The sequence below is a fragment of the Drosophila novamexicana genome, unplaced genomic scaffold, assembly GCF_003285875.2.
Source record: "Drosophila novamexicana strain 15010-1031.04,08,12 unplaced genomic scaffold, DnovRS2.1 tig00000193-arrow-pilon, whole genome shotgun sequence".
NCBI classification, from domain to species: Eukaryota; Metazoa; Arthropoda; class Insecta; order Diptera; family Drosophilidae; genus Drosophila; species Drosophila novamexicana.
The window spans coordinates 5,424,383-5,451,435 of NW_020824787.1; the positions used below are offsets into that span (position 1 = coordinate 5,424,383).

Sequence of the window (27,053 nt, forward strand, 5' to 3'; positions counted from 1 at the left end):
GCACTCGGGCAATGCATTTTCATGCTTAATTCGCGGCCTCAGATACGCTTTCGTATGCCCGGCCAATGGGTCAGCATCAGATCTTTGCCGGAGCTGTCTGTTAGTGGATTACGTGGAACGTGATGTTGCACAGCTAAGCCCAGCCCGGAGAGATCGCAGCGAGCGCAAATGTAATGGGGAATTTTTTATATACTGTTGCAGGCCAAATGAAATTAGATGCGACACATTTGGCAAATTGGCGTCGAGCTAATAGCATATATACCTCTAGATACATATATATGTGTATACATATATTTATACTATTTATTTTTTTGCTCCTGTTGTCTATGCGGCCCGGCTCGAGAAAATCTGAGAATTTGAGTGCGGCTCAATTGGTGGCAATTGAATTATTACACGACGACACTCATTCAATTTTCTTTGATATGTGGGCACGTAGGTATGAATTTCAGTCCCTCGCTCAGCTGTCACATACAAATTGCGTGACACGTATAAAATGGTCCGACACTTGACACCTGGCCAATACGATCCACCTGATGCCCTTCCACCATGTCAATATCGTTCTATTGCAATTGATTTGGAAATGCATCAAAATTTTGCGATTTGTGTTTTGAGTTGTTAAAACATTGAAAGCCTTTTCTCAAAGCGAATTTAAGCTCATTGAACAAAATATTATGAACAAACTACACATGTTTTCTACTTAAGTTAAATTAATTTAATTTTTATATTTTAATATATGTCAGTTAAATTTTGGTATAATTTTTAATTAGAAGAAGTTGTTTCAGAAATAAGCATCTATCAATTCGATGAACCTTATCATATTTTTCATATAAATAAAATATAGACAATTAGCAAATGTATATAATAATAATAAGAAACAAGAATCATCTTTGCTTTAATTAATTTTTTTTTTAATTTTTTCTTCAGGCGTCTGCTGTTTTTTAAATTTCTAATATAAATAAAATGTAAACAAATAATGAATTATTATAAAATATGCAGATATGATTTTCAATATAAATAAATAATTTGTGTAATATAATATTATTATATATAACAAAATAAATAATATAGAATAAAGTAAATAATAAATAATTAAATCTCTAACATTTTTAGAAAAAAACTTTAAAAAAATATAGGTGCTTCCGTTGTAGGAGAAAACGGCCCTAAGACCAAGAGATTTGTTCGCACGAACTTTGCAGTCTATTTAAATGCCTTAGACCTGAAATCGTAGCGCACCTGGCCGCGCATTTACGACTTGCGCGGGATATAGGCGCCGTGATGCTGCCTTCATGCCACCAGTTTGATTGTGCTTATTGTCAGTTGCAGTTGCGAGTTGCCAGTATGAAACCCACGTATACTCTTCTGTGCCTGCTGCTGTTGACCGCCTGCCTGGCGGTGCCCAGTGCGGCACGTGGCGGCCGTGGACGCGGCGGTGGCTCATTCGGGGGCCTCTTTGGCGGCTGGCGCAGCAAATACGGCAGCAAGTCTTCGTCGTCGGGTGGCGGGCGGCGCGTGGTCAGCGGCTCACCAGTGCACACGGCGGTCACTGTGCCAAAGCTGCCGCCGCCGCCGCCGCCGCCACCGCAGCCCGCGAAGGGCATGTCCATGGCGAAGCCACAGGCTGGCGGCTATCCACGACAACAGCTGCCGCCGGGCTACGGCTATGCACCAGCTGCGGGACAGGGCACGTATTATGCGAATGCCCAGACGCTGCCCGCTGGCGCGGTCTACTACGCACAGCCGCCCACATCCCTATCCATGGGTTCCGGTGAGTGAATGTGCAGCATCTGCACCAGATTCGCAATTGCTTATTCCGTTCTACTCTAGGCACTAGTTTTCTGACCGGCATGCTGGCTGGCCGCCTGCTCTTTGGCCACCATCATCATGTGTCGCATGTGTACCCACAGACTCAGCCGGGTGAGTCTGTGGCTACCGGCAATGGGCGCGAGGTCATCATTATCAATAATGGACAGCCACAGGGCGCCGCAGACGAGACGGAGCAGCCGCCCAATGAGTCGCTCAGCCCAGACGGGGCAGTTAACCCGCTGGCCAGAGAGGAGGAAGAACAAGAGGAGCATGAATCGGATTCCAGTGAGGAGACAGCGAATACTACTGCAATGCCCGAACCGCCTGTTGGCGGCATTGTGTGCTTCCCCATAATGCTGAATGAAACGGATCCTCAGAACTCCGAATTGGTGCGCGAAGTGGAGCGCGTGGTTTGCTTTCCTGCTCCCACCAGAGATTCCGTCGATTGTCAAAACGATCCGATGTGCCTCCTGGAGCTGGGCGGCAGCACCACCAGCACAGAGCCACCAATTGTTGCAGGCGATATTGGTGGTGCCTCGGAGGCGAGCGATTCACCGGAAGCTTCCAGCCCTTCGGCCGATGTAGATGCTGCGCATGAATAGTCATAAGTTAAACAACTAAGCTAATACGCAAATAAATATTCAGTTAGTTTCTGATTAACAGCTAAGCTAAGCATTGTATCTAATTATTCATCGTGATTGAATTCATATTCAGCCACTCGTTCCCATGTAAAACGAGTCAAAATTTAACGGCTTAACGGTTAAGCCTTTTCCGGTCAATACCTAAAGGTTTAAGCTTTCAATAACCGGCAAAAGCTAACATTTAAAAGCGCAGCTAAACTTTAAAGCTTCAAACTCCACCATTTTGCTTATATTCGCCACAAACACGCGACGGCAACCCGCCTCAAAGTTGCTGCCGCTACGTCCGAAATGTTGACAGCTGTTGCTGCAACCCAACAGCAACAGCAATAGCGGCAACAACAACAACAACAACAACAGTAACAAGGCCGAACGCGATAGTAACAATAGCAAAAACATAAAGTGCGAAGCCTCTCGGCGTGCAAACTAAAACACAAGCCCCTCGTCAACAGCAGCGGCGGAGACGCTGGCGGCGACGTCAACTTTGACGTTGACGACGACCGCAAACATAAAATGTTCAGCACGAGCACCAATACAAAAGCAATTAGAGCTTGAGTGTGCGTGCGTGCGCGTGTGTGGGATGATCCAAGAACACGAATGAAGCTCACTTGCGCTCATTAATCCCGCAATAACAAGGGAACAGTAATAAACAAAGTTGCGGTGCTCTCATTGAGCATCTGCGGCGGGACACAATCAACAAATCATTCACAGCGTTAAAAATAAAAAATTCCAATAAATAAAAATTAATATAAGTTCAAGTTAAATAAGTAAGTTGTATTTATTAATGTAAGTATTTATAAGTACATGCCTTTCAGCATGACAATGTAAATACAAATATATGTGTATTATTGTACATTTACAAACCCCACTTGTTTGCTTAACTTAAGTGCGTAAGTGATATCATAACTAATGCAGTAGCCGAGCTGTCTGACACCTCCGCCGACACACCTTTCACCGCGACGCTAAGCCAAACAATAAAAACTAAAATTAAATAAAAACGGTGAAGCAAAACAACTCCCATGGGACATAAAAAGCATACACACACGCACACAAACAAGCATTTAAGAGAGCAACCAGCAGAGATGACAAATACAGCAAATGGAATGAAAACGACAACAGCACCAACAACAACAACAACAGCAGCAGCAGCAGCAGCAACAACAACATCAACTGAAAGCACACCAACAAGTTGCGGTCGCTGCCGCAGTCGCTGCGCTGCGCTGCGTTTGTGTTCGCCGCGCGCCTCGCGTCTGAACAACAAAAAAACACGCCAAATAAAAATTATTCAGTTGTTTGAGAAACTTTGCACGGAACTAAGCTCGAACGCGGCAAGCAAACCAAAAGCATAAAACAATATTGAAAACCAAGTAAATAAATAAATAATATAATTTTTAAGTACACAACTAAGTACATAAGTATGTATATATGTATGTACATATGTATGTATATAAGTGTAAATCGCAACCGGTTTCTTTATTTTATGTTCATAGCCAGCTGCAACAGTTGCACTGGAAACTAATTGAATTAAACAAAATAGCAGTTGGCTTTTGCGTTTTGAGTTAAAAACAACGGCATATTCAAGGTCAAACAAATACAAAATGCATAAACAGTTTCTTCATATATGTATGTGTGTATGTATGTAGTGTGTGTACATATATTTGTGTAAAAATGCATATATATTTATATACATGTATATGCAAATATGGGAGACCTGCCAGTGTTGCCAAATAAGCAAATTAAGCTCTTCACATTTTTGAAACCTTATATATAACACATGTGCATATGTGTATATATGTGTGTTGTATATGTATGTATTGTGTCTTAAAAGTGAATAATTATTGGAATGTTTCAATTTGCGGCAATTTAACGAAGCTGTTCATTATTTCTTCAATTTTTAAAGGGGCTTAAAAGTGGCATATGATTTCATCTTAGAAAGTATTTGGGTTTTTATACCCTGAACCCATTAAAAATGGGTATAAGGGTATATTGTATTTGTGCAAAATCCAAATGTATGTAACAGGCAGAAGGAAGCATCTCCGACCCCATAAAGTATATATATTGTTGATCAGTATCAATAGCCGAGTCGATCTAGCCATGTCCGTTTGTCTGTCCGTCCGTCCGTCCGTCCGTATGTATGAACGCAAGGATCTCAGAACCTATAAGAGCTAGAGACTTAAAATTTTAGATGTAGGTCCTCCTAGTGCCTGCCCAGATCGATAGCAATCTATAAAAATCGATATCGATATCCTGTTCTTTGGGCAATTTTGGTAAATAATAAGAGCTAGAGTCACCAAACTTGACATATAGCTTCTAAAATAGAATATATATATGCATTTGATGTTGGAAGAGGAGGATTCAGGGTATCCCCTAGTCGAGAGCTCCCGATTAGAACTTCTAACTTGTTTCTGTTTGGTATGTTAATGATTGTTTAAGATATTTCCCACTTTTCGAGCCAGTTTTTTTCTTTTTTTGGAAGAAATATGTAGTTTAGATAATATGTATATACAGACATTTCATCAGAAGAAACATTCTATTGGGGGCACACAACAACAACAACAACCATTTTAAGGCACTCATTCGTATAAAAATGTCAACAAAAGAACACATTTTTCCTTTTTATTTACGATAATATTTTGTTGTGCTCTGCTTTCATGGATTCAACAGGTTTGGTTTAAATTTAGGCACTTGCATTGATTTGTGCCCCTCGAGTTTTGTCGCACGTCTACAAATGCCGGGGGATTGGGGATATATTTTAAAAAATATGGCTGTGCTGAAAAGTGTGAACCTAATGGATTTGGGAGATATTATTTTATGCATTCAAATATTAATCAAAATAATGCTTTAGGGGTGATTTTTTTATGTGGATCGTTTGTAAGAGGAAACTTTCTATTAATTTTTAAATCAATTTCATGCCTGCTGCAGAAAGACGAACCTAAGCTAAGTTGAAAGGCCATAGCTTCAAGCTATATATCAAGTCATCTGTTGATGCTGATCTAGAATATATATACCTTATGTGTTCGCAGATATCTCCAGTTATGCGTTGCAGATTTCATGAGAAACCCATAATACCCTCTGCAAGTGTATGCAAAACAGTTGCTTTGAATCAACCCCCGCATTACCAACCGGTTACTAACCCACTTTGGCTCAATTAATTTAAGGTCTGGTATTTTTTAGCGGCCACTTTTTGTTGCCAATTTCAAGTCGTTGGCTTTCTGGCATTCGACATTTGTGTAACGTTTTTTTCTTGGAAAGTAAACCAGTCTTGCGTAATAATCCACTTCTCGCAACGTAACGAAAAAGCAACACAGAAAAACAGAAAAATATCAAATATCTCTCACCCAGCAAATGCTGAACTTCATATTTTAGCAATTATTTTTGTTGTCTGCAGCATCGTCACACTTACAACTTGAGACACGTTGATATAGTAAACATGACATTTTGAACCCAGAAAGCGATAAGCGAACATTCGCTAGGAAAGTATATATACATATATTGGTGTATAGTATTTATGCTGTATAAAGTACATATTTACCGACGCAATTCTCGTTGATTTGTAAAGTGTCTGCTGCTCGCTTTTGAAATGCAAATTTCCGAGAAATATTGGAACAGGAAGATAATTACGAGATTTTTCGATTGTTCCCGCTGACGCCACAGACCGTTTCCATGGTCAGCAAATATTTAATCCGATGACTCACAATAAACAACTTTTTGTTTAGCTCGTGTTTTGCGAGCTGCATTGAACAAATGCATTTATTATAAACAATGGTCTGTGGCGGCTGAGGTACAGACTGCATAGTTTATAAAATAATCATTATATGTACATATTTGTTTTTACATACATATTAACACGAATGACTTAATCAGAGTTGGGCTTGTTAAGGTTTTTACTGGTTAAGCGTTTTGCTAGAAATTATACGAAATACAAATGAAATACGTTTTCACAAAGATCTTTGGAAATGAGTTTGACGCCGATTCGCTGGTAAACAAGTAAAAAGTTGCATGCAACAGTCTTCCGCTAATTTTCCACAGTTGCGGGTGGAATTTCCAAAATCGCGGAAACAGTTATTCATCAGTTCTTAAGCAGGTTGTTTCTCAATTGAATTTTTTTTTAAGATCTTTGAGCTGACATCCAAAACTTCATCCTTTCAATCTTACCTTTCCGTTAAGATCTTTGAAAATGAGTTCGGCAACGATCGCAGGGTAAACCAGATAGTTTCATACAAACGCTTTTCACGATTTTTCCACGCCCGCGGGTGGAATTTCGCGAACTACAGTGAAAGTTCAGCATCCCAAAACATGAAATATTTTCACAATAAATCCCATTATCTAAACATCTGAATTAGAATTTACTACATCTTCCCATTGAGTATGAATATGAAGGTATAAATACCTTCTTTGGAGAGAAAAACTCGATTGAAAAGGCTTTCCATTAATTAACATTTTCAGTTCTGTTAATATTTATGCAACTCTATCACGACCCTGAAACTAAATCTTGTGTAAACTCTAAACTAAGACGGGCACTCATTGAGATTGGAGAAATATTATCCAGTCCGCTCAAGAGAGTTTTGATTAAGCCCGTTTAGAGGATCTGAACGCTTGAGCAAATAAAAACATTAAAGAATATACATACTTGGAGATATGTACTTGGAGATATGAATATTACATGTCTGCTGGAGATATCTATATTACAAATGTTATCTTATAGCACTTTAAACTTACGAGAAAAATGATTTCTTAATGAATTTAGTTGCAATAAATTGAATTTTGAATTAAATAGTGTAAGCCCTTAATTCGATTAAAATGAATGAATGAGAAATGAAAATTTTATTCAATTTAAAAGCAATACAATTTTCATTTCAATAATTTATTATTTCTACATAAAAAAAAACTGACAATCCCTAAGGTTTATTCAAAAAAGATTTTTTAAATTCCCCACAATTAGAAACGCACGGCATAAGCAAGCACCTAAATTTTCATTTATTAAGAAAGATTTCGTTCACCTTGAGCTTGAACTTTGACCTCGAGAGGCGTCTCTTGATGCCTGGGCGTGTGTGTGCCTATTAAATTCCTACAATATTAATTTCAATGTACACAATACTTGGAAGTATAGAAGCTAATGGCAAGCCTGAACTGTAAAAGTCCTCGCTGCGAAAGTCAATGGAGTGTAGCCACGCGACAAGTCGAGCAAATCGCCAAGCTAGTTAATTAACATCATGGATAACGCGCCACGAATTGGGGCAGACACCAAATGTGGCAGCCAGGGTGTGCCATTGCGTCACCGTCAAATATGGGCAGGGCCCGAAACTATGACGCAAATACATTGTACAGTATAGAGTATCGAGTAGAACTTCCAACTCTGGGCACTCTTAATAATCCCATATTATTCGCTAAGCGTGCATTTACAATCGCGCGGGGAAATGTCAGAGTGCGCGTTTACTGAGTACCGAGTGTTAGGTCTCATAAGCGCAAATTGAATCAATTGTTTATGCAAACAACAAATTAAAGTGCACCAGAAACAAATGAAGAATGACAACGGGAGAGCGCGTGAGAGTCTATCTTAAACTGTTGGTGATGGGTGCCCGGAAACGATAAGCGTCGATAACTTTTTATCGATCGATTGAAAACTGTCAAAAGTGACAGCTAAGAGGAGTTGGATATTTTTGGCAGCTGTCAAAAATACTGTTATATTTATTAATTGTTGAATATGGATTGATAGGCAATTTACAAAATATTGAAATAATATTATTTGTAAGGATGATGTAAGAATAATGAATACTCATGCATAAAAGTAAGCCGGATCGATGCTCGAATAATTAACAACACCGATACTTCGAAGTTCGATAATTACTTTATTTGTACAAATTTAAAATATATATATTCAATAGAAAAAATATGTCAACTTATAAAATTCATATGAACGAGATATTTAAAATAACCTGCACAATTGACAAATCTAGATAGATTCACCGCAGGTTGTGTGCACAACCTTTTGAAGTATGCAAATAGAATTAAGTATTTTTTTTTTAAATTTATTACATACATTAGAATTTAGTATATTTTAAACATTGATTGTGTTGGATCAAAAAAAATATATCTTAGAGTTTAGTATATTTTTCTTCCAGCTTAAGGAGTCTCATCCAATTGAATACATTTCCAAAATGTTCTACACATGTATATAAATGGGTTATATTTTAATTAATGGCCGACAAATATTATTACACACTTTGGTTTCAGAGTTGATTTGAATGTTTTTCAAACATATATCATATACACCTCAAAGGTAACTGGGAACTGCCTGCAACCCATACAATCTCCCATCCCTAGATGTCTCTTATCGCGATCTCTGCAAATACATGTGCATGTGTGTGTGTGTGTGTTTGTGTTTTTATTATAAATCGCGCTTTAGATGTGCTGGGACTTTTTGTTTTCTGGTCGTCAGTCCATAACAGTCTATTGATAAGCATTAAATCTATTTAAGCGCTCCAGCGTGGCGGGAGCAGCTCAGTCAAAGTCGAGCAGGCCGAGGAACTGAATAGAAATTTGTGAAAAACTAATTGGAATACTAGAAAATTGACTTACGTATAGTACTCCATTGCAGCATGTCGCACAATCCGCCCTGGCGACTAAGCAGCCTGGCCTTTGTGGTGGGTCTACTGATCCTGCTGCTGGCCAGCCCGGATGCGCAGGCCAAGCGCTGGTTTGGCGGCAGCAGCAGCAAGAGCCGTACGTCCAGCTCGAGCAGCTCTTCGGCGCGACGCCCCTCATCCTCGTCATCATACGGCCATGCGGATAATACGCGTCTCAGCTACGGTGGTGGCACCCACACACAGCCGTCTAGCCACAGTGTCTCGCGGCCAGCTAACGGCAACGCCTCGCCGATCGGCTGGAACGTGCCCAAGGCGCAGGGTCCGCCGCCTGCCTACTCGGCCACTAATCCCGTGGGTGGTGCTCGCACCAATGTGCACGAGCCGCCGCCGGCCTACAATCCATCGTACAAGGCGAATGCACCGCCGCCAAGCTACTCGGCGGCCAACAGCAACTCGCGACCGGCGGCGGGCAGCGCGTCCAGCAATTCACATTATACGCCCGCCAGCGTTTATAGGCCACGCATGAACAGCACGGGAGGCGGCGGTGGCTACCATCACACGCCCATTGGGGCAACCAATACGCATGGCGTGCAGTCCAGCTATCCGGGCGCCACCTATCACAGTCCGGGCAATTTGCCCGCAGGAGCCACCTACCATCCGGCTGGACAATTGCCCGCCGGTGCCACCTATCACAGCCCGGGTGCCTTGCCCGCCGGTGCCACCTACCATAGTGCACCACCCGCCGGTGCCACGTACCACAGCCCGGGTGCCTTGCCCGCCGGTGCCACTTATCATCCAGGCGGATATGCACCAGCTGGCGCTAGCTATCATCCGGCTGGTCAGATACCCCCTGGCGCTAGTTACTATCCAAGCGGAGGCGTACCCCACGGAGCCACCTACTATCCCCAAGCGCCGGTTGCCGCGGTACCGGCAGGCGCCACCTATTTGCCAGCTGGCGCTGGACTGCCGCCGGGTGCCACCTACTATCCGCAAGCGCCCAAGTCGTCATCCGGTCTGGGATTGGGTAAGTAGCGAACAGCTGCCCACATTTGCTTAAACTAGCTCATCAACTCTCTCTTCTCTCTTCCAGGCACTGGTCTCGTTGCTGGCGCTTTGGGTGGTGCCATTTTGGGTCACGTGCTCACGCCCACGCAGACGCGCGTCGTGGAGCACGCTCCGATGTCCGGCGGCTACGGAGGTGGCGGCGGCGGCGGCAGTAACGGAGGTGGTGAGGACAAGATTATTATCATCAACAATGGACCTCCTGGCTCAGTGACTACCACCGATGCTGGCTCCGGCACCACGGTGATCAACGCTGGCGGCGCACAACCCGCAGCTCCCGCTGCACCGGCATACCAACCCGCTCCCGCTGCACCGGCATACCAACCCGCTCCGGCAGCCGCTCCGGCACCTGCTCCAGGAGCACCACAAACACCGCTTGCACCGCTAACACCATCAGCTGCGGAAGGCGCAATCGTAGCGACAGCAGCTGGCGCAGGTCTGGCAAATGCCGCAGCGCCAGCTGCAGCTGCACCACCTCCAGTTGATGCCAATGCACCAGCAGCGGCTGCTGCACCACCCGCGCCTGGCGGCATCATATGTGTGCCAACGCGCGTGCCAGAGCCGGATCCCAAGGACCCCACCAAGACAATTGAAGTGGAGAAGATTGCCTGCTATCCGGCACCGCCGCCGGAAGCGGCACCGCCTGCAAATGGCACAGCGCCAGCGATGGTGCCGGCAACGGCGCCATCTACAGAGGCGGCTCCCAATTCGAATGTGACACCCTCGCCGGACTCGGCACCTCTGGCACCCATCCAGACAACGACCTTATCCGTGCCCGAGGGATCCGTGCCTCTGGCCCCTTTGCGACCCGGCGGCCAGCCAGACATCATGCGCATGCCGGGATTGACGTCGGCGCGTCTGTCCGCGGAGTCGGGACTGCGTGATGCCCACAATGGATCAAAGACCATGTCCCAATTGAGCTCGTTGTCTGCCCTGCTGACGCTGCTTGTGGCCTACTGTCTGCACTAAGCCGGGAAGGGCATCTCCGCCAGCTGTAACGCATACCAAATGATAACCAGTCAGCCGAGCGAAGAATTTTCATCAAGATTCGATGAATTGCTTTTTATTTTTTAAACTAAACGAATTTCCGCATATCCGTTTATGTGTTTACTCATAGTTTTGTTAGATCTATAATAAAATAAATACTAATTAATAATTAATGGATTACAGATCCATGGAATTATTATGTGCATACTCTCATTCTAGAGTATTACTTTAGCAAAGATACTCTTCACATTATAAACGGGTATGGAAAGTTGCTATGCTGCCCGCCACCTGTTGGAAGGAAATATCACTTCAATTTAAATGAAATAGTCGAGTTTTGAACCAAATATCGCAAGAGATAAGTCGTTCAGATTGCGACGCTAAGCAATTGTACTAAAAAAGCTTTTAGCTTAAAAGCATTGACTAGCAAATAGTAGAAGGCGGTCACTCTGTGCTTTTATTCCCTTTTAAAAATCGAAAACGAAATCTCAATTTACCATAAAATGCAACAAGCAAAGCACCTGCTAATCGACGACATGAAGTCCCGTCGATCTTGATCGTTAAGCTTAAGCAAAATCTCAGGGTCATAGAATTTTAACTGGAAATAATAAAGACAAAGAATGTCACTGAATTAGTTGTTAATATAGTTATTACAGAGTTTGGTCAAAATTGTAATGCTAGAAGACCGTGACATGCAAATCAGCGCAGTTTATTTCTATCTAATTTCTAATCTAATTTTATTATAAGACCATAGCAAAGACTTCAACCACTAATCGCGTAGTAATTGTTTTTGAGTACTCGTTAAAGTTATTCGTTCAGTTTGCGTAACAAAAAGCTTTCATTTGTGCCAGAGCCCTCATATTTACATTCAGCCAAGATCCGCTCCCTTTTGCATTAGGTTAATGTGTGTGTGCAGAATAAAATACCTAATACACGATCCACTATTATTTCCAGAATTTATATATATATAATGCATATATTAAATGCACGATTACCTAAATCGACCAACTAAATCGGGCAAGTGTTGACTTCATCCAATAATTTTGAATCCTTGGCAAATTTGAACAAATATGTTTATTGTCTTGCTATACCGTACTATTTGCATCTATTAATTGGTCGACTTCTCGACAGCAAACAACTTAAATGTTCTTTACTTTTCCGCTACATAGATAATGATATTCAAATGTTGTTTACAGAAAAAGTTCTATTTGTGCCTTCGTGCATGTTAGAAATATAGAATCAAAAGCAAAACATTGAAGTAATACTTTTGTATGTACTTACTTATAAAGTTGTGGCTTACCAAGTGTGAGGACAAGGGCGTGGTAAAAGTTTTCAATTTACCATGAAAAAAGTTCAATATGCTGTTCAATTACTTGAGCGAAATCTAGAAAGCATGTTTATGCCTTAATGTTTAATAAAAACATATCTATACTTGTACCTTTTAGCTGGCAAGGATATCAGCTATTGTTGTAGATATCGACAGGCAGGTTGATTGAATGACGTATGTGGTGTATAATGTGTGTATGTGTGTTTATATATCTATATATATTCTAAACGTATGTCGCACCGCGCCGCTAATTGCAGAAAAGATAATTGTTTAACATTGCCCTTCTACGCGATTCTCATAAGCTCGAGTAAGTCTAACCTTTTCATGCTTTAATTAAAAGTAATCTTTGACAAGTTGTGTGACACTCTAATTAAATTTCCCGATCTTTGTCTGTACTTTTCTTATATAATTTATATTATACTCTTACTCTAACCCGGAGATCTTCCGGTTAGTTGAATGCTAACAACTTGTTGTTTTCCAAACAACAATTGAAGCCAAGCAGATCTGGCTACCTTATTAAAGAGAACAAAGTACAAAAAGAGTACAAATCCCTGCAATGAGGCCGACATGCAGAATATAAACGTAACAACCAGGCCCAAACGAAAGTAGGAGCAAATGCCAAAGATCCAAGTCAGGCCGAGCAGAAAGAAGAGCAGCACGAACAGGCGCAGCTGCAAGCAAATTAGCTGCCCGTTGCGATCCTCGAGACGTGCCACCCTATAGAAGATGCACGCAAACGTGAAGACATTGGCAATCAGCACCAGTCCAATGGGCAGCAGTACGCCATAGACCAAACCGGAGCCGGACGGATAACACACAGATGCTATGTCGCCCGACTTGACTGGACTGAACGCTGCGGGTCTGAGGAAAACCAGCAGCAAGGTGGGCAACAGCGGCAGCAACCAGGCAATGACAGCCACACGCAGCACAATATGCTCCGGTCTGGCCACCAGAACTGTGACATGCCGCTGGTACTGCAGGTAGCCAATGAGCAGCATCCAGCAGAAGAGCAACAGCACCGAGTACTGGAAGAGTGCGCCCAGAGCAATGCAGGCGCTGCGGCTCTGGTCGAAGGAGTAACGCCAGAACCATTCGTTCACATACAGCAGCAGCATGAGGCCAAAGAGCAGGGACAGGGCCAGGCACATGTTTAGCAGCAGTTTCGTGGACCCCATGGCACGCCACTTCCGGGAGATGGCTGCCGTCAGCCAAATGCCCAGCAAGCCGAACAGCGAGAGACCACAGCCGACCGCTGTGGTCACATCCAGCAGGGACTCGCTGCGTTTGGCCTCCTCCGGATCCTCGTCGTAGGGGCAATTTTGCTGCTTGCAGCTGGCGCCCACCAGGAAGGCGAACTGAGTCAAGTGGTTCGTATAGCACACAACGATCGGATTGTCGGGCAAGCTATTTGTATTCGTAGTAATGCCATTCGTTTTCCATGTATCGTAGTTCCAGTAACCGCAATAGTTATCTATTTGATTTCTGTTCCTATTTGCATTCTTGTAGTTTTCGTTGCGTAGTAGAAAAACCAGCGGATGGGCCAAGTTTTCTGAAATTAAAGCCGATATGGAGTTGTTCGTGTTTTACCCTGTGGAATTGGTTAAAACGGGTACATTCATTTTGTGCAAATATTTGTAGTCAAGTGTCAAGTGAATATATTCTTGGTCAGCATTAATAGTCGAGTCGATCTAGTCATGTCCGCCGATAAAGGACGATATCAAAATCATGTTCCTTTAACAAATTTCTTAGTCCCTAAATTTGACATGTAGCTTCTAGATTAGTATATACAGATCATGTATCTTTTATCTAACTTTAGTTGTTTTTTGAAAGAATCAAATTGTTTAATAGCCGTGATAGCCAAAGGTTCTGGGCATTCCTTAAACTATTAAAATATTTTGTTAGTACTTGAGGCTTTGCATTATACTATATGGGGTTTGTTTCTATCGATTTGTCTGGAATATGCGGTTGATCGAATAAGCATTACTCAACGGCGATAAGGGTATTACATATTATTTATATATATATATTATAAGCCACATTCGATTCAATATAGCCTAATTCTTCTATTTTCTTAAGCTATTATCAAAGAAGTTAGGATAGGTTCATACATCGGAATCCTACGGATAGGAATAACCGATCGACAGGTGAATTTTTGCCTTGAAACAAGACTAGGTCTCCAGCTTAAAATCTAAGATTTCATGTATACTTACTCGAAGCTTGGGGTATGTTTATGGAGAGCACGTGGCTGACTGGCGTGGCCTTCGCACTCGCCGTGGAGGCGTCCACAAAGAGTGCACTATTGGCATAGATCTTGAAGACCAGATAGGTGACTCCAGTGCGTCGCATGGCTTGCCATAGCTGATGCGTCACGTATGTGGCTGCCTGGAGACCCGGCTCCGCCCTGAGCGCCTCCAGACTCTGATTGGCGTACAGAAAACGATACCAGAACCGATCATGCTGGCAGCCCTCGCGCCCAGCTGCTGTCTCCGAGTAGATGGCAATGCCTGTAAACTGATTGCATTCGGGCAACAAGTAGAAGACGCTCAGATTGCCGCCGATGAGCACCTGAACACCATTGTGCACTTTCACGTCCACCAGATGCTTGGGCATCGCCATTGGCAGGAGTTGATTGCAGTTCGCCCCCGAGACCATTTGCTGCGCCAAGGCATTCGTATAGTCCTCGAAAGTGTAGAGCAGATTGTTGGTGGCATTCAGCCGTGCTGAGAGCGCCAGCACGGAGTTATTGGTGGCCATTAGATTGTTGTACAGTCCGATCATTTTGGTGCTCACCGCCACGTCCTTTGGCTCCTTGGCCACTTCGATAATTATTTTGTTAACATTCAGCAAATCAACAGGCTGGATTTGGTGATTGTTGTGGCCTATTATGTTGCTTATGCTCTCCATTATGTTCAGCGGAAAGTTCATACCAGAGCTACGAGAGAAGACTCCTTCGACAAGCTCGAACTGCAAATCGTTCAGCCTTTGACTCTGACCATTGGCTGGCTGCTCCAGCTGGCAGGTGATGTTCTCCAGCGTCTCCCACTGTTGATTCGCGAGGCAACGTCGCACCAGCGGAAGACCGCTGCGCTCCACGCACAGACGCCTGGGCAGGGCGAATTCGTTGACGGCCGTCGCAGGCAAATAATTGGCAAAGGTGATTAGCCCAGTGCTCGCCTCGTAGCCATGCACAAAACTGGTGGCCGGACATTCCAGCAGCTGCGCGCTGCCCGAAACGATGCCCAGAAGCAGCCACAGCAGGCGACACGCGCACATCTTGAGCACCCAGCGATCGATGTTCAACTAGCCTCTCGGTTTGGGCACTCGGAACTTGCGAAATACACTCACAATTGAATCAAATTTAGTTTTATTTTTAAAACTCAGTCTAAGCCTGGTGACTGGCGTACTTTATCAGTTAGCTACAAGTGCACGTGTATTTATACACATTGTTATTCATTGAGATTGTATTTATTAATTATATTATCGATTAAAGTTTATTAATTATTATTATTGTTATTAATGCGTATCAGAGCCTATAGGCAATAATTATTGTTGTTATTATTGTTAATATTATAAATAGATGGTAGATGGATAGGATGAAAAGAACAAATGTAAAATGATGAAACATAAATTTCACATAAAGCTCGAGCAGCCTGTGTATAAATAGTTTACAGAGCAAACATTTCAATCAAAGCATATTAAACAAAAATGTATGTAATACTCTATACGACATAAGGATTCAAGTTATCCAAACTATTTTCTAGCAGCATTCGACAAATATTATGAACTTATTAAGACTTCAGATTTCTCTTTGAGAAACCAGAAACAACAAACATAGCATCTTCAGTAGCTTAGCAACTTACTTATATTTATAGGCATGTTTTTTTTTTTTTTGTTTATTTTAGTTATTTTTTTGCTTTTGCAGTTGGTTAACTTTTTTCAAAGATATATCTAAATATACTTATGGCAACTCTTACTTAGAAACTTGAAACTGCAACTGTCTACTTATGCCCAGCTTTTGCTTAAGCAAACCCACAAGGCTTAGACTTAAAACTTTGAAAACATTGACAACACCCACGTCTAGGCAAAAAAAAAAAAAAAAAAATAGAAATGAAGACAGAATGTCAAGAATTTATTCACTCAGATAACGTCAATAAGAGCGAAAGATACTACTAATGGAATGCTCAACTTTCTGTTACTTTTTTATGCACTTGCAATGCTGACGTTCAATTCTAGCCAGGCTAAAGTTTAGAGGCTGTGGACAGATTTGTGTTCTTGCCAGGGTAAAACTTATGCGAAATACAAACTACACGAAAGCAAGTTTACATAGAAACCCAAACCGAAAAACCAATTGGATTTGAAAATGACAATTTGACTTGTTTATGCGCTTTGAAATATTCAAGAGCAAAATAAAAAATGCCTCAGCTCAGCTAAATAGAGACCAGCTGCTGCTAGTTAATGTAAAAAATATCAGCAGTAAATATTTCTTAAATTATTTTACAAATATTTGTGACTATCCAACAAGAAGTCCCACTCCATAGCACACATAAAAGTATCTTAAAGTAATAGTCAACAAATGCTTCTCGCTTGTTAAGCCGAAAACAATTCCAGCGCCATTTATCAGTAGGCATATAAATCGATAAATTTCGGCTGCCTTTATGTATTGCTCTTTTTTATTGGTGATAAACCAAATGTATCGCAACTATTCCCGCAGGTATTGCGAGTGCATGCATAATATTTCGCACACTCGTGCAAAGGAAACTTGACTGTAACAAGCGGCGTATAAGTAATTGGCAACAATTGACAGCCGGAGTTGACTTGTTGACGCGCCAAATGGCAGCAGCATTAAATTGCTGCAATCAATAAAAATATATATAAATATATTCATACACATCTGTTTGGCAATGGTAATAATATCGGCAGCTCGATTTAAGCGCTCTTTGATGCGACAGTTGTAGGAACTTAAATACTTGGCTTGATACATTTAATGCTTAAGTTTATCAGCAGCAGATAGTCAGAAAACACTTGACGATACAACCTTTAAGCCCTAGTTATTCTTAATATGAACTTTTATTCCAGAGTAGAAGTTCCGATCCGGTCAGTTTTAACATACATATGCAGCAGCAGTAAGAGAACGGATCTGTCATAAAACGAACTGCGTGGTTTAAGGACTGAGCGTCGGACCAGCGAGCGCGACATCGCTAGTTCAAATCTTGCGGAAAGGTACGTCCCAAAGAAGAGTTGTTGTCTTTATATGTGGGAAAAGTTTCATTTACCATTTACACATGAATTTAGACCAAGAGGCCAAACCATGAACAAAAAGCCAAACCTTATGCCAATCGGTTGAGTTTTAACCGAGCTATGGGGTGGGAATTTTGACTTGTGCCTATATGGGATAGTTGAGGGTACAATTTACACATGAATTTTGATTATGAATAATTTTGCCAGATTTAAATGATAATTGATCTAGAGGCCAAGACATGAACAAAGAGCCATATTTGACATGTAGCTTCTAGAAAAGTATAAACAGATCAAGTATCTTTCTAGCTAGAGGAATATTCAGAGGATCCCCTTGTCGGGCACTCTCTTACTTGTTTATTTTAAGCATCATCGGAAAAAAATATTAAACGAAATTTTGTGACTTCACAAAGATATCTGAACAATCAGAAGTTATTAACCAACTGTCGTTGCAGTGCAGCCCGCTCGCCACTTGAGAATATTTTTGGGTCAAGGCGATAAATGGTTATTATGGCACATGTTGGCAACAACAGCATATAAAAACAACAACACCGACCAAGCCCATAATGTTAGCTAAAAATTGAGCAGAGCTGTGGCAGCTGTGTCTAGATCTGGGCTCAGTGGCATGTGCTGCAAAGTTTGTCATGCGGGCTTATGCTCCAAAGGAGTAGACAACTTATAAATGATGCCGGAACTGGTACAAACGCGACCTCGTCCTGCAGCTAAAAAGCATCCCAATTTGCATGCTAATGAATGGTGTGAAACTGTTTGAACTTGTCTTGTTGTGTATCTCATGTGTGTGTGTTTTTGTGTAGGACATATGCTTGGACAGGGACGACGCTGAATTTTCAACAATTTTCAGTCGAAAATATCAACCGGTACAAGCTAAAATTGCCTCACAAATTAGCTGCATTAATTGCATCTCGAACTTTGGGTGGCTTCCAGGAGCAAATAGCTGAGATATTTTGTTGCTGAGTAAGTGCAAACAATTATCTAGTCAAGACTAGTCGACGAAAAGATACCCTTTACGAAATTCTTATACACAAAATAAAAACATATTATCTTTTATCCCTATAAATAATTGCTATATAATTATATTATTATATTGAATAAGTATTTCGTTAGACATCTGACATCTGGCATCCAGCTTTTTAAAAGACATCTATATGTTTGACTGATCGTGTCTAGGGAAAACATATAGTCAATAAAAATTTCGACAAGATATCTTAAAGATAAAAACAAATATATTTTCATATGGGACATTAATTTTTCTTGAAGGTTTTCTTTGATTATCTTAAGATATTTGATAGACATTAGTTATATAGATCCTCCGATTCTGGAGGCTGCAGCAAGTTATCAATAGGTCAATTTGACTGACAGATGAGATGTATATATTCTTCTTCGACTTCGTGACCAAAATATCCCATTTCAAGCCTAAAGAACTTGTTGACTAGCTAGCCCTATAACCTATCGAACTTCCTTAACTGAGTACAGGGCATAAAAGTGTACAAGTTAATTAAAAAATGTTGTAGCTTCAACTGACTGTCAACTGACCGCAACCACATCAAGTAGCCAACTAGTTAGTCCAGACGGTTTGAGGTCTTACTTTTAGCAGACACTAAAGTAAGCAAATTTAGCTAATTGCCTAGGAGAATACGACTCGGATGCTGAAAAGATAAATCCGTTTAGTTTTGTGATCAATGGATGTGCTCGCTTAGAATTAATTCGTTTAGATGCCACATAAATTGCCGAGCAGCCCCCTTTAGGCAAGGACAACATTCGAATTCCATAGGCCAAGGACACTTTGGAAAGCCTTTCAGCCGCCACCTGCCAAGCCGTGGAGTGTAGTTGTTCATGCTTCAACTGTTCACTCATTCACTTTGGCCTCCAAGTTGCACTTCTCGATGCATTCATTTGAACACGCTGCACTCGTATTTGAATTTCACTCGGAATGCATTCAAGCATGCCACAAGGCAACTTTTAACCAAAGTCAAGGCAAACGAAATGAAACGCCTAACCAAAGTGGTCTAGCAGGCTGGCAGGCAGGCAGGCAGGCAGGCAGGCAGGCAGCATGTAATTGAGCAATGGGAGCAGGTTTTGATGGGGCTTATTGTTTAAGTGGGTGGACCAGCGGGAGGAAAAGCCAATTGCCTGTGTTCTACTGGAATTGCTGTGGATGAACATTTCTCAGTTTGTTTTGGTCTTCAGTCAATTCGAAAGTTAGCTTCACTGCGAGCAATGTAGTGTACGAGCAATGTGTAGTACAAGTTAGGCTCTGGAAAAAGCCTTAAAAAATTAAGTTTTGTTTTATCAAACTCTCTATGTAATCAGGAATTTCAATTTTTTTAATTTCAAGAAGATTCTCAAACGGGGTGTAAATCATATATGTGAATTATTTTAATTCACACAATTTTAACAGAATATTTTAGTTCCATTCAAATCCAATCTTTCAATAGCAGTTTAAATAGCTTCTTTATATCGTGACTTAATATTTTTTTGTTTTTAATTTGACGAGCAATAAAATAAAACATCCAAAAACGATTTTGTACTATTCACAAGGTAAATGTAGATTGGTAGAGTTATTTGCAAAAGGAAATACGTTGTTTTTTATATTTAAGCCGCCCTTTTAAATTATATATTAATAAAAATAAATATAATGCTTGAATAAAGTGAAAGAGTTATCTCTTCTTAAGAATTTGAAATTTTTATTTATGGACAGTGAGAAGCAAGTCGAATTTTTACACATAGCGCCAGAAAATAGAATAAACAGTAAAGAAAAAAATCATCTAATAAAAACTAAAATAATATTATAAGGACGTCACTCCGTTTCCTACACCAGAGTTCGAACTTTGATGCCAACGATTCTGAGGCAACAGTATTGCCAAAGGAGTAGAGATAGCTTTAATAACAGCTAGGCACATTGTGTTCTACCACAAAATGAAATGTATAAGACAAATGTGTCAAAGCTTTTTAGCATTGCATAGTCAATGAATTGGAAGCTTTGTGGAATTTTAATCTACCTTGTTTTACGCTTTTGCTGCATTCAGTGCCGGAGCATAGAAAATATATTAATAATTAAGGCGGAAAGTCGCAAGCAAAGTACAACAATTATTAAGAAAACAACACAAACTCGTTTATTAGATTCGTATGTTTCTCATATAAAAATAAACATTAAATGCACTGTGCGTATATTTAGACGGTTGTACTGATTAATAATTGGTCACAAAATATCTTATATTTAAACCACCCTTTTTGTCTTTAACAGTGAACGCTTGTAATATTTCTAGCCTTTAAATAACAGCGTAAGTATTATAAGTATAATTTACAATTAGCTAAGAATGAATATGACATATATACATATACGCATGCACACATTTTAATACAATTTTACAAGTCTCATATAAGCAACAAGAGCCCGCACTGAGCTCAGCGGCATATTTTATTTTTGTCCAGCGTCGTTCAACATCCTCGATAGTATAGTGGTTAGTATCCCCGCCTGTCACGCGGGAGACCGGGGTTCAATTCCCCGTCGGGGAGAGGCAAGCCAAAATTTTTTTTGCTAAACTGAGATATTTTTTAATATATGTGGTAGATTGATGGAAATTGGGTCACTCTTGCTCTCTGCTAGAAATGTTTATATGGCCATGATATAAAAAATACCGCTGTCACTTAAAAGTTAATAAAATGTATAAATAATATAATAGCAATATTTAGAACATATAAAATATTTTGACAACAGTGAGCTAAAATTTATACTCACGCCTATATATTGTATTTGACAATCGCCACCCAACATCCTCGATAGTATAGTGGTTAGTATCCCCGCCTGTCACGCGGGAGACCGGGGTTCAATTCCCCGTCGGGGAGGTCTTCGTAATTTATTTTTTCCTCATTTTTTAAAAACCATCCACGCTATAAATTCTCGGTTAGCCGAGTAGATATAGCCAAGTTCGTCCATCTGTCTGCCATCCCGTTCGTCTGTATGAACATTCTCAGAGACTGGGCGCAGAAGAATTTTCTAAAAAAATTCGAAGTTTGAAAACGACTTGTAGGGATATGTCGTGCGAAATTTCGTCGTTACCTCATAAATTCAATCTTACGATCTAAGCAGTTATAACCTATTCTACCGTTTTAAAAGGCTACAGAAAAAATATATATAATATTTAATATAAAAAATTTTATCAATTACCTCCCCGACGGGGAATTGAACCCCGGTCTCCCGCGTGACAGGCGGGGTTACTAACCACTATACTATCGAGGATGTTGAGTGTAGTTTGCCAAATACAAAATATAGGGGTGAGTATAATGTTAACATCCAGTTGCTCTAAAGGTGGAAAATAAATAGCATACATACATAGTTGGTGGTTGATTTGAAATAAATAAAACGTATGAATCAATTTAATCATTTAATACATTTCGATACTAGATATATTAGCTTATTTCCAGTCAGTGGTTTTACTTAAACTATAAAAGCAGACAAATTTGAAATGCTTTTATTAGATGGTAATCCATATTTTATTTGAATTGATGGTTATTTGCCGTAAAACATTCTGATAAGAATACAACAGACATAAGTGTTCACATATGAAAGATTCGAGAAATTAAATGAAAAGCTTAGAGTAAAACAATATTTTAGACAGTTACTATATCAGATGCCTTTGTGAATCATTAAAGGTTGAGTTGACTTGAGTGAGAACGAAAATATTTTATTACACTCACTCTCAAAAATAGCATTTGACGAGCGGCGAACAACATCCTCGATAGTATAGTGGTTAGTATCCCCGCCTGTCACGCGGGAGACCGGGGTTCAATTCCCCGTCGGGGAGAATGGAGGAAATTTATTTTTAGTTCAATTTTAAATTTGTTCTTCTAAATTAACATTATTATTTTAATATTTTTTACACATTTAAACATATTATATTTGGTAGTTAGCTCTCTATTAATTGGTTAATTATTTTCTAGTAATTTGGGAATTTTAGCTAAGTAAATGGACTTAAAACATTTTCTGTAGCTGCCTACTGTCGAAAAATTGATAAGAAATCAATATTGCAAAACAAAAGTTTACAGAGCTTGTAAGCTCAATTAGAACAAGTACATTTACATGGCTGCGAACTCAACTCAACTATCGAAATGCACGTGTTGGAAGCGATCAAAAGTAAGATAGTAAATATTCAGCGATGCATAAGAATCAAGAAGTTTTAGTAACTTTGTTAGTGTGCATGCTAATTAGTTTACACTAGTCTATTTAAGCTAGTTGTGCCAACAGGCACGTGCTCAAATTTAACAAAAGTTGCTTCCTAAATGTGTCTATGGGCTGGCACTTTGTTGGAACTTCCGCTCTGTCAAATTTACCTGTCAGACTAAAAAGTAAATAGAGTTTGAATATGAAGGTGGTTGGGGAATGCAAGTCCTGACAAGAGAAGAGGAAGTGCGGGAGATTTTCTATGTCAGATTCTCCTTAAATATATTTTGAATGTCATGTTTAAAATTTGTAGATATATGTAATATATTTTTTGGTGCTAAATAACTTGTATAGTCTTAATAAACTAAGTTGATTCGCACTTGTAATAAAGAGGTTCTCCATGAAAAAATGGAAATCTCCCGATTTTCTTATTTTCAATATTGAAAATTAATCAAAATATTTTGTTTCACGCATGTTTTAAGGAATGCAGTGTCTTTACGTACAAATTGTCTAATTGCAATGTGGCCTCGTTCGCATTTTGTTAAAAGTTTGCTGCTGCTGGCAACCCTTTCAATGCGGTTTCATTAGTGGCCAACTAAATGGATCTTTTCTATTTTTTTTTTTATTCAATCTTCGCTTTCAGCGGTTTTCTCTTCAGTGCACTGGAAAAACTTTCACGGTGCCAATTTTCGCCGGGCAAACTTTTTTGTCGCGTTCTTTCCTTTGTTGCGTATAAATTGCTGTCAATTAGTTTAATTGTTTTTCTTAGTTTTTTTCCATCTCCATTTTGCTATTTTTCTGCTCTATTTGCTTGATTTCTTTTGATGACCATTATTGATAAGTTGAGCAATTGTTTTGCAACTGTTGTTAATTGCAATCGAACACAAGAGTTCTTACGAAATAAATGCGACTAATAAATATGAGAACTTATGAGTTTTCAATCATTGAATCGAACACGAAACTGGTGCAAATATTGAAAGGAAAATATATATTGAAGAATAAAATAAAAATGTATTTCACTTTGCACAAGACAACGAAATGGGATTTCCTTCAAATTGTTCTAGTAAAATAAGACAAAGCTTGTGTTACTTGAAAGCATTGTAGCAGCAATTATTTTTATTAAAATTGATGATGCGTTTGCTTGGAGCGGGCCGGTGGACGTTACATATGTAATATATCTTTGTCAGCTTTGGCAAGAAACAAAAAAATAGAAAACAAATAATAATGATTCAACCACAAGCTCTAAGCTAGAGGTATCTCAGTAAGATGATCAAAAGTTTTGCGAAGCACAATTATTTTAATTTAATTTAGCCACACTGCACATACTAAGAAGTGCTCCTGTTAAAGGAAGGAAACGAGATGTAATACTAAGTGTATCAACATTTGTTAAATAAATTAAATAAATAAGTTCTCAACGAGCTGCTTTTGCTCGCACCACGCAATACAACCCGTATCTAAATAGTACAAAAAAAAAAGCTTGAGCTTAAAATTTGTCTATGCTTTTGACGGATAAAAAACTTCAGCGAACAGATGCTCAGAAACTTACAGTCACACAATTATAGCATAAATTTTAATTAAATCCAACAAATTCTGACAAATGTGTGCCAACAGCAAAAAAGTTGAAGGAAAGGTTTGAGAAATTCATTTAGTACTTTTCAAAAATTTTTGTTTTCCTCAAAGATATTACTGGACGTTCTGTCTTTGGGCATATTATTAACAGCTTTTTCCTTTGCTAGTCGCCCGAAGCTAATTTGAAAAGTTTTTGTAAGTAACTCTTGGCTCAACTTGGCGTAAGTTGATTGATGGAAAATATTAAAACAACTTAATAAAAACAGGACTTAATGTAGCGCGGACAGCATTTGGCATTGTTAGAAAATTAGCTCAAACTAACAAAATGTTGGACGTTAAGTGTAAATACTTAAATTGGGACTGTCGCAATGCCGCTTGCCACTTACTACATAGGTAAACTTGAGTACAGATATGCCTGGTATAACTTTCGTGCATACAAAGTTCCCTATTAGTTGAGTATTACATTGAGAATGCGAGTAGATGCAAAATATCCCACTTAACTTTCTACTTTGGCTGCAATTCCCATTCTGCAACTGAGATATGCGTGTGTGTGTGGGTGTGTGTGTGTGCGTGAAACGCAAACAACATCGTCCTGCCCTGCAGACATTTTCGTATTTGGACTCTGCCATACCCATATTAACATAATTCCCATACAAGGGCCTTGAGCTAAGGCGCAATAAAAGTAAATACAATGAAACTAAACACTGTCCACGCTGGGTCCACGATAACTGTATAACTGCGCGAAATTCCACAGCTTGTGTGTTCATAAAAGGGGGCATAAGCGTTTTTATGGCTCTTGGCCCCTTTATTTGAGTATATATAATAAAAAAAAGGTTTATCTGAATTAGAGCGTTGGGAAATGTGCTGAAATTATAGTGCATTAGACAAGCTTTAAATGTGAAAAAAATGCATAATTTTTTTTTGTGTCACAAAAGTTCACAGTTTTGCAAGCGATTGTCAAAATTAAATAAATCATGTAATCTTGAAGAGCTGCCCTTAAAGTACTCAAAAAAATGCTAAAAATAGTTTGTGTGAGTACTTCGGCTTGTATTCTAAGCATTTAGCAACTAGCGTTTGCCAGCTTTGAGCTTCGCTTTGCTTTAGGTTTCCTGTAAATGTCACGCAGCTGCTGTCTAGCTTCCAACATCAATTAAGATATTCTCTCTTCATCATGCTTTGACGTTGACACTTTGCCTCTTTACTGCACAACCCCTACAACATTTATGAAGAAAAATCCTGCTTGGTTGCATCTGCCATTGTGTCACGATGACAACCAGGCAGAAAGTGACATCAGCATCTAATATCCATTGCAAAACTTTATTAAAAATTGAAAATAGCGCCAGGAACCTTCCCAGTTTAGGCAATTTTAAGCCGTGTTTGCAAAGATGGCTGAGCTTCAAGCTTTTGAGTGACATATCACAAGTTGGCTATTCGACGATGAATTGAATATAATTGCTAGCTCTAAGTTTAAATGTTGCAAATGTTTTTTCTTTTATTCTTTGAGCAATAACAACCCAAGATTTCAATTAGTAACAAACACGTTTCTTTTAATTTAAGTGCATTCACCTATTTTTTTTTTTTTTTTTTTTTTTATAGTTCTGCAGCGGGCCCAGCAAAACGATCAATAAATTATGTCAAAGGTCTTGATTGTGCAGCGTAAGATGTGTAGCTGTAAAAGCAAGCGATTTGTCTTCGACTGTGCACACGTCCAACATGTCGTATGTGTAACAAGTGTAACAAGTGTTGCACATAAATTCGGTAGCTGGCTGCAACACTTGGCAACCGCAATATAAATAAAACCGAGAAGTTTCAGTGTAAAGTTTTGTGCGCTTTTAGCAGAAACGAAATTGTTTTAGTTGTGCGTCTAGTAAAACAGTTGACCAACAAATTTAAAGCAATTTGTTGCCCGCACATAAACATTTAACTTGGGACACAGATAGTGAATAATGCTATTATTCCAGGCACCAGACTGAGATACTTATCTCTATGCACAACTTTAGGCATAACATTCAAAAATCTATTTGTCGAAATTATTTTAGAATTTAATTTTAAGCTTCAATTTTAGGCTGTGTCTGCAAAAAGTTGAATTAAAACTGCATATTTGCTGTGTCTAATACAAATAAGTATATAATTTATAAATCTTAGTTACTTTTATTGAACAGTTTTTTTTTAGCTAGGGAAGCCACAGTGCTTTATCAGCTGCTAAGCAAAGTGATAAGATTCCGAGTTCATAAGTTATATGAAAATACTTTATGAAGATAAGTCCATTTTACCTGCATACGTAAAAAATGTCCAGTGTTTCTGTTGCTGTCGTGCCTTATAATTTCGAGAAACGTTTTGACAAGAGAGCAGTCTTAAGTTTCTCAGTGGGAGTTATCGCTTGTCTCACTTCTAAATGTAATGGGAGAAAGTACTAAAAGTACATTTGGCTCTGCATCCATATACTTTTATACCCAACAGATTATGTTTAAGTGCTCCAATATGCTCTGATTATTATTTTATTATAATAATTATCGATTTTAGCTATCGATAGTTACTTTTAAAGATGTCCGGCTTTTTTTATTGCCACTTTAAGTATTTAAAATAGTTTTCATCCATGTTAATATATTTGTTGTTTAATGACTTCATAATGTATAATGAGAATAAGGGAAATGTGCTCTTCTGCA

General features: G+C 39.7%; 3 protein-coding genes and 4 non-coding genes across 7 annotated transcripts; 5 read left to right on the forward strand and 2 right to left on the reverse strand.

Moving 5' to 3' along the window:
* Positions 1-1,316: 1,316 nt before the first annotated feature.
* LOC115758740 lies at positions 1,317-2,470 on the forward strand. The gene is made up of 2 exons (XM_030699491.1): positions 1,317-1,765; positions 1,825-2,470. Exons 1-2 carry the CDS (start codon positions 1,339-1,341, stop codon positions 2,403-2,405), a joined length of 1,008 nt encoding a protein of 335 aa, XP_030555351.1. The 5' UTR covers positions 1,317-1,338; the 3' UTR covers positions 2,406-2,470.
* A 1,261-nt stretch (positions 2,471-3,731) lies between these two features.
* On the forward strand, positions 3,732-11,184 carry LOC115758440 (mucin-1). The gene is made up of 3 exons (XM_030699095.1): positions 3,732-3,808; positions 9,040-10,052; positions 10,119-11,184. Exons 2-3 carry the CDS (start codon positions 9,041-9,043, stop codon positions 11,057-11,059), a joined length of 1,953 nt encoding a protein of 650 aa, XP_030554955.1. The 5' UTR covers positions 3,732-3,808; position 9,040; the 3' UTR covers positions 11,060-11,184.
* A 1,645-nt stretch (positions 11,185-12,829) lies between these two features.
* Positions 12,830-15,674, reverse strand: LOC115759283 (adhesion G-protein coupled receptor G2-like). The gene is made up of 2 exons (XM_030700185.1): positions 14,612-15,674; positions 12,830-13,950 (listed from the first exon to the last, which is right to left on the reverse strand). Exons 1-2 carry the CDS (start codon positions 15,672-15,674, stop codon positions 12,830-12,832), a joined length of 2,184 nt encoding a protein of 727 aa, XP_030556045.1.
* A 5,427-nt stretch (positions 15,675-21,101) lies between these two features.
* Trnad-guc lies at positions 21,102-21,173 on the forward strand. Its single transcript has one exon. It is a non-coding gene; the product is annotated as a tRNA-Asp (tRNA).
* A 258-nt stretch (positions 21,174-21,431) lies between these two features.
* Positions 21,432-21,503, forward strand: Trnad-guc. The gene has a single exon. It is a non-coding gene; the product is annotated as a tRNA-Asp (tRNA).
* A 322-nt stretch (positions 21,504-21,825) lies between these two features.
* On the reverse strand, positions 21,826-21,897 carry Trnad-guc. The gene has a single exon. It is a non-coding gene; the product is annotated as a tRNA-Asp (tRNA).
* A 493-nt stretch (positions 21,898-22,390) lies between these two features.
* Positions 22,391-22,462, forward strand: Trnad-guc. The gene has a single exon. It is a non-coding gene; the product is annotated as a tRNA-Asp (tRNA).
* Positions 22,463-27,053: the final 4,591 nt, after the last annotated feature.